At 34.2% G+C, this 15,962-nt stretch overlaps 1 protein-coding gene across 3 annotated transcripts in view; it reads right to left on the bottom strand.

Moving 5' to 3' along the window:
* Positions 1–469: 469 nt before the first annotated feature.
* LOC105147703 (protein cortex) overlaps positions 470–15,962 on the bottom strand; it is a 45,405-nt gene continuing 29,912 nt past the window's right edge. For 2 of the 3 annotated variants that reach the window (XM_011058894.2, XM_087415681.1), the window contains 8 exons: positions 7,960–8,211; positions 7,813–7,885; positions 7,239–7,415; positions 6,994–7,161; positions 6,488–6,662; positions 5,719–5,929; positions 4,781–5,096; positions 470–2,731 (listed from right to left, as the gene is read on the bottom strand). In XM_011058894.2, the coding sequence (XP_011057196.2) occupies positions 2,592–2,731; positions 4,781–5,096; positions 5,719–5,929; positions 6,488–6,662; positions 6,994–7,161; positions 7,239–7,415; positions 7,813–7,885; positions 7,960–8,211 (1,512 nt within the window). In that variant the 3' untranslated portion in view covers positions 470–2,591. The other variant, XR_846333.2, reaches the window with a different exon arrangement.

Here is a 15,962-nt window from a genome sequence, read left to right as displayed (position 1 = left end):
ATGATATGCTATTGCCTTCGAAATCAATCAGAATAAAGTATATTTTCTAACTAAACAGATTACAACATAATACAAACAACAATAAGATAATTGCTTACAGTGTGACCAAGAGAAATAAAAAAATTAATATTAAAAAACAACAGCAAAAATTACGATAAGAATATGAGATTAAAGAAAATTTAAATAAAACCTGCCGCGTCGAAAGATCGATACCCAAAAGCTTTTTCAATTTCCATAATTTTTAATTATGTTAATGAAAACAAATATAAATCTATTCGTTATTTTTGGCGAAAGTTTTTTACGCAGGAAATTATAGATTTTGTCTTAACAACATTGTTAAAGGCAACAATCTGATACTTGCATGAAATAAAATTAAAACATCATGATAAAAATATTACAAGTATGATGTAACATAATTCTATAAAATATTCAACGTTGTTCCTCTCCTTCAATTTTTACTTAATTATGGACTAAATCATTGTACGTTTCATTGAACGTAATGATTTTGATGGAATCTGAAAAGCTGATTCTATTTAAGCACAGTTTTTTCCCAAGCGACATATCGGGTATCAACGTGAATCTTCCTTACACAGCGGGCTGTTGCCGATCTATTGCAAAATAATCGACTGTTCACAGCGCGGTGCGAAATTACATTTTACGATCGTCGCTAAATTAACGCTTTTGAATGGCTTTTTAGCGCCATTAGATTTAGCGAATTGCAATTATCTACACTATGCATTAATTGCGGCAGTGATAATCACTAAAGAATAAGCCTTTTATGACCTATGATACTTGTTTGTAATTTTGCGCCTACCATATCTGATGTGACGCCACATAAATTTTCACTAACATACATTTTGATTTACTATTTCGCCAGTGTAATATCGATACATCATAAAATTTAACGTTTTCTTTAACTCTGAATCAATATCTCTTTGTGTATGTAAGCAAAAAATAAATACATTAAAAATTTATATTTATATTTAAAAGAATAATTTTCTCAATATATATTTAAAAATTAATATTTTTAGATTATGAAGTATTACGTTACAAATATTTGTATAAAATTTGGTAAAATTTGTATTTGTATAAACATAATGATGCCACGAAATATGTCAATTCATTAAAATTCGTTAGTACATTATACAGAGGAAAAGGTGATCTCGCCGAGAAGTTTAATAACAGTTATCAGAATCATTCGATAATATAAGATATACAAAAAAGATGTACAGAGATATTTGAAAAGTAGATTCCAAAATTCGTTCTGTCCAAAATTTGTAATTTCCAGAAAATGAAAAAGAAAGAAACTACTCACACAAGAAAACTATGCAGTTTATATATAAAATAACAATATATTAATCAGTATACGATATGGAATATTAAATAAAATTGTTAAATACTTGAAAATATTAAACAAAATTACTAAACAATGAAAAATATTAAACAAAATTGCTAAAAGTGTTAAACAAATGCATTTTGTTTGTCTTTAATTAAAAAGCGTAATGCACTTTGAAATGTCTGTATTTTTTCAGTATATAAATTTAAAAAAATGCTTTCTGAACATTTCACAGTAGCTTATAATAGTTTCTCAACACTAAACACTCCGACATCTCTAACTAAAAAAATTTTGGACAAAATTTTTGAAAGTTTGCTCCTCATTTCCTTAAGAGATTATTTTAGGATCTCTTGAAATCTCCTTTGATACTCTTGTTGCCATAAGGATTTGATATGATAAATTTTGGAAGAAAGAAGAATCTTTAAAAGATTTGAAGAATCTCTGCGATAAAGTCAAAAGAACATCCTTATAGCGTTTTCTCTTGGGATACACTGAGTGTAACCTCGCACTACACACAGTTGCGTGTTCTGCATCAGTGTTGCACTATACAAGTATACATACACTATGGAGTACACTACTTCATGCTATCGTGTTTAATTCTGTTGCCGGTTGACTTCTATTTTCAAATTTTAAATGTCACACTGGCTCTACACCGTCTCTTTGAGATCGTATAGCAAAACCGTACTTCGTGCATAAAATTTGCACTATACTATAGCCAAGGAAACACGCTACACTGTCTGAGTGTTGCACTGGTGAACGATAGTGCAGCCAAGAGAAAACACTATTAGATATTGACTTAAAATTATTCGAAAATAACTGATAAAGTAGAAACTTGTTTGCGAAACAAGTTAACCTGCAACTTCGTATTAAACAATTAATCAATTGAAAATCACGAACCCAGAATCAATATAATTGAACCAATCAAAAATCACAATCTTCTTCATCTTTCGATTTAGTTATATCATATGGTATTCAAATATGGGATACAAGTATAATTATAATGAGATTGACATATATGTGGATAACAGAGCAACTACTATTAGATGTGAGATTAATAATGTCAATACGAAAGACGTCTGCAAGTCTGTTATACTCGAGGAATTTGATGAAGACGTTAATATTTGATAGTATAAACTCAGAATTACCAATGTGGATCTATCATCGTACGTATCGATATCAATGATAAACGTTCTATTCATGATACATATCACGAATTATCGCGAGATCGTCCAAAGTTTTTGAAATAAATAAGTAATTATCGAATCGGATTACGGACCATGACTCCTTGTTTCCGATGTATAGAACTGTCGTGAGACATGTGTCGTCTTCGAGATGATGTCTCGTGGCCAAAAAAATTCCATATTGAGTAGACATTCATATTGCTGCAAAATGTTACTGTAACAAACATCTAACTTGAGTACATTTAAAGAGAAGTGTTTTTGAAAGGAAAAACTGTATGCATTTCGAATGACAATATTAAATAAACTGTTTTACATCTTATATCTTTAAATATATAATTTAAATTAAACAAAAAAAATATATAATTTAAATTAAAAATAAAAACATTATTTCTTATTTTGATCTGTCTATGTCATTCATCTTTCTTCGCTCTTTTTAACGTCACATAAATGAATTTGTTTAAAAAATTTAATTATTCATAATTGTACGTGATATAATTAGTCAATTTTTTTAAAATTTGAATTTAAAAAAACTAATGTTTTGGGAATAGAAAAATAGTTTTATAGTAACTGAATAATAATAGCAAAATTTTAGATAATTTCAGAAATTGTATGTAAAGTGATATGCTATAACGAACTCTGTACGTAAACAAATTTTCATTTCATCTTTTCTCTCTCATTGTTTAGAAAAGCTTCTATGTTTGTTTACGAGATGGAATTGATCGAACGCGCGAAAAGTCAACAGACTCACAAGAACAAAGAAAGATTTTGAATTTCTGTTAGAAAATTGTTAACAAATATTATAATATTAATAAATTCGTATTTTTGTGACATAGACAGGAATAATCAGGTTATATTATTTTTAATAATAATAATAATTTTGATAAATAATATTAAAATTAATAATAGTCATACATACATAATATTTAAATCAACAAGAATGATAAGAAACAATGCACAAATAAGGTATAACAGTATGCGAAATACTTAGTTAATTTATATTAATTTATTAGTTTTGATTAAAATTGGAATCTATCCAATGCGAAACAAATTATAACATTAAAGCCAAAGTTTTAGAAATCGCTTCTATAAAACAAGTCGAGCAAGATAAAAATTCCGTTCTCTCAATTTTTATGATGTTATCAAACCAGTGCAAGCAAATTTAAATTTTAATGCCAGTTTAATGTTGAACTTTTCAACGCAAAAGAAAACCTGAGTGACAAATATTCGATGTATAAACGCTTGATAAATCAAATAATAAAATTGTCCATCTATAATGTATTGGGCAAGAAGCAACGTGTTTTGAAAAACACACAATTAGACGAAAAAGAAAGAGAAATTGAGAAAAATTATAAAAAAAATTGCACTTACCATTGTGACCCATTGCTGTATCACTCAAAAAATAATGAATATTTATAACAACCTGTGCGTTACTAATAAAATTTATTGAAAATCATGTCGCAAGTCACGACATTCCGAGCCAAAAGAAATGAAACAGAAAACTCAAGGGCACAAAAATAAAGATGCGAGCCATGCGGCGAGAAGATACCAAATAGCACGGATATTCAAAGAACTCTGAATATATAAACAAAAATAGAATACTACGTGACTCAAGATAGCAAAATTGCGGATAAATTTAAATCTTAGAAAGTACCAAGTATCCAAGGAAATCCTCAGGATTTCAAGATTTTTAAAATATTAAAGTAATACTTAAGAAGTAATCATTTCTAAAAAATAAATTGTGAGTTCAAGATTTATTATGTTGCCTGACGTTATATAAAAGCGACTTTCAAGAGTTTTATGGCTTTAATTTAATTGGTTATCTACTATTAAAGAAGATTTCAATCTAAATTAAAGTATTCAATAAATTAATTTTTTTTTATATAATACTTTTATATAATATTTTTATATAATATTTTATATAATATTTTAATTAATTATAATAACGTCTGCATATTTTTTGGTCTTGATTTTCTTATTAATTGCATCTCAAAATACAATACAACAAATTTTTATCGATTTTAATTTTTAAACAAATTATTATTTACTTTTAATAATAAAGTATACCTTTTTTCCATGTGAAAAAGAATCCGATTTATATTTATAATAAGGAAATAATATCCTCTGAAAAATATTAAAGTCGAACACTTCTCGAAAACTTTTACGCAAACGGCAATTTATTAATATGTATTACGATCTTTGTGGACTTCTATAAACTAAATTATTAAAAAAAAAAAATAAAGAAAAAAAGATAGGATTAACGTACTCAGTTGCTCGTGTGCGGCATTGAACTTCAAGAAGCAGAGCCGCGTTTCTTTATCCAATGGCAACACGTCGACAATCCGATTAAAACTGGCGAGCACTGCGACAATGGTGTATATGTTGTCCTCTTCCTTGTAAGTCCAATGTACGACCAACTCACCACTTAATTTATTCCAGGTGAGATTTTCCACGCGACCATTGAACTTGGCGCGCACAAAGGCTGTCATCGCACACTTGTTGACATTCCATAATGATAGCGATCCGTTCTTCCTTCCACCTATACAAAGCAAGTCGGGTACTTGCGGGTGCCAAGCGACCGCCTGTCGAATATGAACATTTTTACATTCCACTTATCGTTGAAAAAATGGGATTTGTTATAACAGTATCGGCAGTTGCCGTAAAATAAAAATTAATAACGCTTTTACGAGCAACATTTAAAGTAGGCAGATTCTTGAATTTATTTTAACAGAAAATTATTTGAAGCATCATTTTTTTGCTTGCACGGAAAGAATGGTTTTGCTGAAGTGTCTAAAAATTTAGCTGGATACAGCTCTGAAAATAAATTGTGTTAGATTATAAAATAATTATAGAGCACTAAAACTGGCTGTTAGAATGTCAAAACTTTCTGCAGCATTGTACATTATGTTTGAGAATTCTACATAAGAACCTTGATAGTCCATCAAAATTTTCAAGTCTGTATCTAACTAAATTTTTAGATACTCTAGCAAAATTATTTTTTCCGTGTTGCACTCGCAATTATAATATTCTTATTAATTATTGAATAATTATAGATTCGTGAAATAAAATTCGAGTTTGACATTTATTAAACTGTGTACCGATCATAAAATATGAATACTACTTTCGTAAAGTATTGAATGAGTAAATCTCTTTAGCTTGATGAAGATTATGATGAGATTATTGAACAGCGTTTTACCGGCTTACCTTTACAGGTTTAAAGAATCTGATATTGAAACAAGGAGTCAATTCCGACCAGGAAAATAATCGGACGATTTTGTCTTCTCCGGTCGATACAAGATACTTGTAATTTGGCGAAAAACTCAGATTCAGGATCTCGGCTTTCGTAAGCTCGAGCCTGGTGTGCAGCAATATACCCGTGTCAGGGTCAAATATTGATATTTTGCCGGCGCATCCGCTGTGAATGTAATATTATAAATTTTTCATTTATAATTTTTTTACTTACATTGTATTATTATAGTCTATTATAATACGGTTTTGTTTGTTTATATTTCCGATTATCCGATTTACAAATCATAATGTCTAAATAAGCATATTATGACCTTACGATTTTTATATATACGAGTATATATAGTATATATAAATGGATTTAAGTTATGAAATTAAGATAAAAAAAATGTATTTTTTTAATCTAATATATATATACTCTATTACCGCAAAGAATTTTCGAAGAATTAAGATACTATAGCGCACAAAAAAATTTAAGCAGTAAGTAAATTAATATTTTATGGATCTATAATATTATCTTCATATAACTATGTAGTCAATTCTTTTAATTACAATCACTTACAATTTATACGTGTCTATACAATTATAGAATGAGCTTTAGATTTGCTACTGTTTACGTTATTATCTTACATCTCTATTACGATTGATCGATTCACTTACTGCTTACGTCTTATTGCCTTATTTTTTTTCGTGTGTCATAATTTTTAATCCTAAAATCGATATTTACGTGACGATCTGACGATCATAAGCTGACCAGCAAACGCAACGAATAGTACAGCCTTTTTCCTCCACTTGACATTTACATATGACATCCCACAAGATTTTTTGCTTTTTTAAATCGTACATCACGAGCGCCGAGGTGTAGTTTTTTAAAATTAAGATAGACATTATCAATTTATTGCCTAAAATTACATGGACAATTTATGCTTATTATCTAGATTAAAATTGGATATGTTGTATAATTATTTTCTACTTGTCTCTCAACAGACCTTAATGATGCAACAAAACATCACTTTTGCTGTTACACCTGCTAAACTTTTTTTTCAACGTTAAAACGTGATATAAGAAATATGTAACTTATAAAAAGAATATTGTAATTATCGCGTAGACTTGCCGGTATCAAATTATTCGAAACAATCATTATTTGTGCGACACGTGTCACGCTTTGTATTCAAGGATAACAAGTAACATGTTACATGTAACGCTGTTTCCTATCCTTTTTGATACACTCACCGTCACTGGCCCATTTAATGTCGGTAATTTTATTGATATCATAAGTTACCGACTCACATCGGATGACACTGGATAATACCTTTTCACCGTCATTATTATATATAATCAGGTGATCATTATTGGACATAGCCAACATGTTATTGCAGCTCCAATCCATCGCCATATTCCCTTTAATATTAGAAGTCATCTGAGAGATACGGATTTAACAAGTAAATCTGAATTACTTTGAACCAATTGCGACGTACCTTGCAAAGGGACTACATTTTCGGGCACAGACAACATCTTTTCCGCACTTCCTATCAGGATCTTCTTGCGGGGTATACATTTCCAACCATCTTTCTTTTCATATTCCGAACGCGGCGGATTCCGAGCTCGTCGCACCATCGAGCTGCTAAACCGTAAAATCTTGTCTTGATCTAATTCTATCGAGAAGCATATTTTTCGATTTTATTATTAGTTTATCATATGTTTAAAAGACGAAAATAAAAAATCCTAAGCAACTAGTCCTTCTTTAGATAATGTCAAACAATCTATAATTCGCTTTTTCAGGATATTATATAAAATATATATTCAAGTTTACACTCGTGTATCAAAATACATAGCATAAAGAATTATAAACAAAATTCTATTCTGAAATCTGATGTGAATTGTTGATCGCCTAAAGTTTAGAATTCTTTTTATCTAGAAATTACAAGATACAAAACAGTAAACAGAAGAAGTATTCTAGGCGAATGTATACTTTTGTATTAATTAGTTTCATTAATTAGAACAATTATATAATTAATTGGATATACACATTTTACTATAATCAAACATTACCTGGTATTAAAACCTGTTCTAACATTATCGCACGCAAAGCTTTACGTCGGTATGTAGTATCCAGCGAATCAACCTGTTTTTTTAAAAGAATCAAAATACGGTTACGCAATTGGAAACATAAATGGATATTGTTTTGTACATTCGTACCTCTTTACAAACGTCTATTATATTCGTTTTCTCTGTTGGTTTCTCCTTCATTAACAGATAATGAGCCATATCGAAATTATAACCACGTCGAGAGGGTAAAAATCTATCCCCCAAATAGATCTGTTTCGATATCGATGTACACGCTTTGATTTTCATACAGTTTGGATGCCGAAATTTCTGCGCATTGTATTGTTCAGGATCTTCGTTGGTAGACTCTTTGGTAGCTAACAGAGGCCATTTCCGTGGAATAATCTTGATAAAACATAAAAATTGTATATATGCCCAAGAAAAAATGTTCTGTATATAATTATGTATAATTATATAAAATTACGTAAAATTATATATAATTATATAAAACATTGACGTATTTTATATACAATTATATATAATTATATATAAAATATGTACATATATGTATATAACATTTTTTCCCGGGTGTATATGTCACAATTCAAGTGTTAACTTGGTAAATGTATACACTTAGTCTGCTGCAGTCAGTATATACATTTATTAAAATTAATACTTTGACTGTGACATATATACGAAATAAGATATATATATATATATATATATATATATATATATGTATATATATATGTACACGCATACACAACTATTCATGATTCGCGTGGGAAAATTCGAGCGCAGATTTTTTTCCTTAAATCTTTAACATGGGAAAAACGGAACAGTTAATACATTCTCGATCAAATATCTCGTGAAAAGTTTTCTCGTTGAATAAAGCATTAGGATCTCGCAAACTGAATTGCAGTCTGCAGATATTTTAAATTTCATGAAAAAATTCCTATGTGCTCTTCAGCATCCCGGGTAGAAAAACGCGTTACATTTCCCGGATTTATTCGAAGGTCGAAGACTAATTCTCCAGCACATCAGTGTGATCGATCGATCGCCGCTCAATCGTTAGCCCGTGACCGTCGCAGCTAATTGAAAGCTTTATTCCCACGGTGAATCGGTGGAGAACACGGTGGGGCCCGAACCGGTCAGCGACGACATTATGAGATGCGAAAACGCCACGCATACGCGCCGCTCCGTTCGTGGGCCGTACCACCTGCGGCAAAACTCTGTCTCCTGCAGGGGATGCTCCTTGAAATGAGAGACAATAAATTTGAAGAACGAGAGAGAAAGAGCTGCGATAGTTGAGCTGTATGCCGCTCTCGATCTATAAACAGCATTTTTATCGTAAACGCTTAAGCAAACGCTCCACCAAGTTCAACACATTGGAATTAACTTCGACATTTAATTTGCAAACGTTCGCAAAACTTGGAACATTCGTATAAAATAGCTGCACGAGCTATTTAAAGAAATCAAGCAACGAGATTGAAGAGACAAAATTGATTCTTCCCACCATCCATCGGCGGGGGGGGGGGAGGGGAGAGATTCGACGGAGTTTCCCATTTACAGCACGCTTTGCTTCGCGTTCAAGTAGTGGATCGTCCGGGGGAAGCAGTTTTCGCGCTTTTGTAACAGGCGGGAGACTGCATCGCACAGAAGGAGAAAAGATCCTACCAGACGTAAAATCCAAAATTTTCTATGTCCGAGAGCGGCCGAGTGCGGAGGGTGCCGTTGGATAATTTCTGCTGGAGGCATTATGCACGAAGGGGTAATACCTTATACCGACCATTGTACCCCCTGCGAACATCTGGCTGTCCGGGTTAGTAATGGATGGGACAAGTTACCGAACCTGATTCCCGTAGCTGGACCAATCTCATATATACACACGTTTAAAAAAGAAAAGAAAAGAGAACGCTCCTGTGCGCTCGCGTCTTATAAAATTTTAATTTGCAAGGTATTAAATAAACTCTCACGCGCATGTTTACGTTACAGGGATGAGAAGATTTATTGTTACTATTTGCAAAAGTAATATATTTAATTAATTTCAAAATTATATAATATGTAGTATAAAATTTCCAGAATTTTAAAGAAGAAAAAAGTCTCTAAAATATCGAGACGCGTTTTTGTATTATGTAAATATCTTATTAAATATGAATAAAGGACGTGGGCAGTTCCTGTTCTTTGAAAAACTTGTTTGCTCATCTGGTTTGATCGATTTTATTGCTCTCGTGAAAGGCTTAGAAAGTCGAGATCTCGTTTCTCTTGGATATCCCAAGCGTTCAAAAAGGAATTTTAATTTTAAAACGGGATTTCGTGATGATATAAATGATAGCACCGCCGCGCCGGCCAAGTACGATCGCGCGACGCAGCGCGACGATCTAAAATCGCTCGGAGCCAAGCGACTTGTAAGCGCGACGAACTCCCTCCACTTTCGACACCCGTTACGAGCGTAGCATTAGATCGTACGTTAGACACGCGATTGGCTCCCGTCGGATGCGAAGAGGTTGGGCCAGGTGGGCCATCAGGGGGCACATGACGCTATTGGCAGCACAAACTGCCGCAAAGGAAGGGGACAAACGAGTTAGCGAATCCATAGCTTCACCATAAACGAATTATTATGCCTTGTTCGCTGGTTACCCTTATTTACGAACTCATTCCATTCGGAGAATGACTAATTAATTAATGAACTTGCCATTGATTCACGAGATGAATATATTATTGGAGCAATTACATGCATTATAGCGTAATATAAATTAGTTAAAATATCAGGTTACGCTTTATTAATTATAGAGACAAGAACACACAGTTGTTTTATATAATTTTATTTCTGCAGGAGAAAATTGCTAATAAAAAAATTAATTAAAAAATCTACAAGTATATAGAAAATGATTCTGATGACTATATCTGTAAGCATTAATTACTTTTTTATTTTTTTGTTTAATTTAATAATATTTTTATTAATTGCTTAGAAAAAGATATATGAAACATTTATTTGAATTATTTAATAATGTTAATTCAATACATATTGTTGATTTGCATATTTTTGAATATTTATTTAAGGAAAACAGATATCAAAGTATTTGGCATTAAATTTTAATATTAATCAAATCAATTAGTCAAAAAGCAGTTTGCAAATTATTTTAATATAACAAAATTAATGTGAATTTTCTATTATCTTAAATTTTAAATTAGTAAAACATTTAAGGATAACAAGTGATCATCACGATTTTTATTTCTCTCAAAATTGTCTTCTGTGAATATAGGTAATGTATAGGTTTTATTAAAATTCTGCGTTTAAATTTTCGACTAACTTTTTAGACTAAAATAATTTTAATATTATATATTCTTGCATATAAAATACAAGATATTTCTACTCCCTAAGTTCTTTAGAGTGGAATTTCACTTGAAAGAGTGAAAATTGAGTCAGTTGACCCTTGAATCAGAGTGACCCTTGAATCAGAGTGAATTTTTTAAGAGTGAAATTTTACTCTAAAAGTTTTTAGAAAATACGCACAACAGTAGAATGTGTATTGTATTCCTAATGGATGGACAAAAGCTCGTGACGCACCGGAAAACACGAGAGCGATCTTCCCGTGCGTCTTGATCGAGGGCGCGAAATGCGTGCGCCAAGATCAGGTGGGGAAGGCCCTCGGTCGGCTTCGACGGGGCGCAGGCCGCGCAGGACGCGGAATGCACGACGTAGGACGTAGGACATAGGTTTCCCGCGGGTGGGGAGTCCTCCGGTGCACAGCATCCTTCCCTCGCAGGCAGCGACGAAGCGACCGAACTGGTCCTGAAAGACACGGCGAGGGGGGCTCGTGAGCCGGGGCCGTGGCGTGGCGGGCCCCGTTTCTGGGCCCGCTGTCTGCAGCCCTCAGTCGCTCGCTGATGCTTGGACGAGCTGGAGTGTCAAGTTATCCTAGGGCAGGACTCGTCGCGATTCTGCCGATTTTTTACTTTTTTGGGGGGAATGGTGGGAGAGACGAGAGGAAGATAATGATTCGCGCTCGCGCCGACTTTGGATCGACATCCGGCCGATCGTTGTTCTCTCGTTTCGCTAATCCTGAGTCGGCCGACCGAATAATTGAAACCAACTCTCGAAGAATATACTCATCGAGAATAATCCAGGATATTCGAGTTGCTAGTGGTTGTAACGGGACGGTGGAAAGAAAACATGAAATGAGTTTTCTTCTTCCTTGGATCTTGAAACAGGATCGATACGATTCGATGATCGTTATTTCGCGTCGATCCTCACATTTTCGATCTTGATCCCTGATTCCCGCTCTGTGATTCCTGATCAATGATCAATCAGTCCCTTACAGGTAGTTAACTGATAGTCTTCATCAAATTAAAAATGAAGTATCGAAATATTGATAACAAGACATAGACGTATATACAAATATTCTATCCAGAAGTGTCGATTGACAGTGCAATTTACCGTTTAATCAAATTTACTATAGATTATTACCATGTCATTACCTTGATAGTCAAGTTATCGACGTTGAAGACGACAATTTAATAACTAAAGGCACAATGAAGAAATTCCCTTCCCTTCTCCCGCAAGAAGATTACAAGATTAGATCAAAGTCTCAACTTTCTTTCGCGTTCATTTAAAAGTCGGTGCTTCCCGTAATTTATTATCGTCTTCCGCGCAAACAGGATACGTTAATATTTCATATCTTGTGTGAGATGAATTTAACTTCTGAACTCTGAAAGTGTGTAAAGCAGACGGATCTTTAAAGAAAGAAAGGCAAATGTAACTGATGTAATATTGAACAGTATTGGAGGTTATCAAACGGTGTATTTAGATGGAAAATCGACGATCTTGACATTAAACAGGACTCTGGCAGGACTTTGTGGCCGATGAAAAATATGTCGCGGCTCATCCTGGCTCGCCTCAGCGAGGCGTGGTTCGTCGGGGACGAGTTTGCCGCGAATGAGTCACATGATAAAAGATTTCTCGAACATCGGTGGATTATTGCGGGATATTTCTGGTGGAATCGCGAGCGCGTATCGCCGCTACGTGATATGATCGCGATCCTACGTAGTGAGTTTGGATGTGCGTGCCGAGTTGGATTACGCCGCGGGGTTACTCGACGGAGTGATCGAGGAAGTGGGAGTCGGCTGTGATCACCGCGCCGCGCCGCGCCGCGCCGGTCGGGATCGATCGAGCGGAAAGGCAAAAAATCATTCCGGCAAACGAGGATCCCGGAGGCCTCGCGTCGTTACAAAGATCAAGGATCAATGATCTCGGTGCGATGATTTTTCGAATTCTCCGGCGAAACACAGTTAGCCGTTTTAACATTATCCCCGGTCTCTCTTCTCAATATAATCGCGCGTAATTTCCTCGAATAAGTGAGTACGCGCGAAATGAGATCTTACGAATGTGAATTCGCACGACCTGGTCCCATCACTTCCGCTAGATGGATATTAAAAGATGAATGACTTTACGCTGCGCGCGCGCTGGAAGGAAGCGTTGCGTCTCTACTCGTGTTTTCATCGAACCGCTACTTAGACAAGAAATTTTCTCCACACAGAGAGAAAGAGAAAGAGTGATCGATAAAAAGGAAGGATTTCCTAACTTCCTGCGAGTTAGAACGTGAGAGAAAGGTTGTCTCGCAATCACCTTGTATGCTCAAACAGACGAGCGGAAAATTGAGTTGTAAAGCTCCGAATCGAAATTTAATTTTCCAAGTATCTTTTGGCAGCTTTATTTTTTTTTTTTATAAATCATCGAAAAAAAATTTTAAGTATCCGATTATTCATCCAGCCAAACAGAAGAAATTCTTCAACGAGAGAGGGATTTAAATTTGATATTAGAAAGATTGTGCGAGAAGTTTGTATAAAGAGAATTCGCGCGCAAACGGCTGCAGATAGGTATTAAGAATTCGCAAGCGAGATGCTGGAGAAACAAGAGTGACACGTGAAAGAATAAAGCACAACATTGTTCCGAAGAAGTAGAGGCACACGCGAACAAGAATGGACCTCGCGCCACCTTCGCCGAGAAGGGAACGTTCCTAGAGACTTCGACGCGTGCACAGGAACACCGCTGGTAAGTTGCAATCTACACCGAACTCTCTCCCCCCGACTGGATTTCGAACTATTAGCGTACTAACGCATACTAAAGCCGTTGAACGCGATTTTATCTGTGTAAAAGTGAAATACAAATATTTCTCATACATTTAATTATTCTTATATATTTTATTGTGCTGTAAAATCTGCATTTCATAATTAAATATATATACATATTTGCATATAATACAGATTTTACAGCACAATAAAATTTATTGAGAATTTCATGTTCAATTTAATCCGCTTTTATATTTACATTAAATACACATTTTTTCAGTTTGTGTAAACGACGGCTTTGATGTGCATCAATACGTACTGAGTGCATCCAATTGATCTAAATATATTTAAAAAATTGCTTTATCTCTCCTTTGTCTCTCATGTAAAAAACATAGTAACAAAGACCGCGGCTACAGAATAATGAAATGTTTTTAATTAAATACTTTTTGGACGTTTTAATCTGCGGATCGATCGTGACGTTACATGTTTATTTCCCCATCCGTGACACCCTCTCGCAAAATAACGTGTGCACCCCCGGCGGCTGTCCGCGTCCCGCTATTTTTTTCTCCGGATAATTCCCCGATAGCAAGAAACGCAACCCTGCCATTGTTTTACGGGATACTGTTTTAATGAAAAAGCAAATTTTTTTTTCATGAGCTCGTCGTTCTTAATAGCCATGATGGCTATCGTCAGCATGATTTTGTGTTATTATCTCCTGACAAAAACTCGTTTAATTATCGTTGCCTTACATGCGTTATCGGTCTTCAAACTACGACGGGAAGTGTACTGATGTCTTTCTTCGTCGTATTATGCTGTTATCCACGAGGACAAAAATTGCGCGGCAAAAATTCCGAGGGATGAAGCGGAGATCCGTTTTTCAACGGATTGTGACGCGCGGTACGCGGAAAAGAGCAAATGTAAGAACATGGAAGTCGGAATTAAGAATGACACGCGAAAGACGGCTACCTGCCATCTTCAAATTCTTCGATGAGCTTAGGATCGATTCTTCCTTGGCGAAACTGGTTTCAAATGAGGTATTCGATTTTAGATACTTCCGCCACACGCGGTGCGAGTTCATGAAACGCCAAGTACAGTCATTACGAAGACGGCGATAAACTTCAAACTCCTTCTAGAATACAGACCTCTCGGCGATCCCGACCTCACGCGCTCTTAATCCTGTCGAGGTAGGACGATCGCGAGTTGGTCGGTTATCGAGTTAACTGCGGCAATAACTTGGTGGTACGACTTTGTTGCCAGAGATCTCGGGTTTCGCTTCTCTCTTTCTCTCGTTCAAATTATTCTCTGTACACAATTGATTTTCGTACTCTTTAGATTCTTTGGAGTGGAATCTCACTTTAAAGAGTGAAAATTGAGCCAGTCTTCGGAAAAAGAGTGGCTCAATTTTTACTTTAATACTTAAGAGTGAAATTTCACTCTTTAGACGTTCACTTTAATGTCCATTTTTTATCAATATTGATTAACTTTAACATCTCGATTCAACTCACTCTTCCTAATTCTAAAGATTAGCGATAATAGACGATTTATTAAGAATGTGAATATACAACAAGTAAGAATTTAAAAGTTTATAACGGCTATATAAATTTATTCACAGTTTTTCAACATATTTATATCTTTTTAATGGAATGCCTGATTGAGCATCAAATTATAAAATTGCTTATCAATTTAATTTGTAATATTACTATAAGTAGTTTAATTGCGTTTATAAGTTCGAAAAATCAATTCGGCGCGCAGACTTTAAATGACTACATATTTAGTGTATAAATTCACATAAAAATTATTTAAGCATCCAGCTTCGACCGTTATAGGCTTTAAACTCTTACTTCTAAAGATTAGAAAAAGATGAAGAATAAGTTGAGCTGAGAGATTTAAATTAATCTACATTGGTAGAAACGAGCATAAAAGTTTTAGAGATCAAATAATATTTTTGTAAATAGTCGAGCGCTTGATGAGACTTTGTTTCAGACCGCTAATTAAATATCGATTTCTTACTCTCTCCTTTTTTAACTGATAAAAACTCGACGCATTCTCCTTGCATTCTTTCAAGAGTTGAAACACTAAAAGTG

The sequence above is a fragment of the Acromyrmex echinatior genome, chromosome 18 (genome assembly GCF_024713525.1).
Source record: "Acromyrmex echinatior isolate Ae372 chromosome 18, ASM2471352v2, whole genome shotgun sequence".
Classification (NCBI taxonomy): Eukaryota; Metazoa; Arthropoda; class Insecta; order Hymenoptera; family Formicidae; genus Acromyrmex; species Acromyrmex echinatior.
This window is presented reverse-complemented; position numbering and strand designations above follow the sequence as displayed.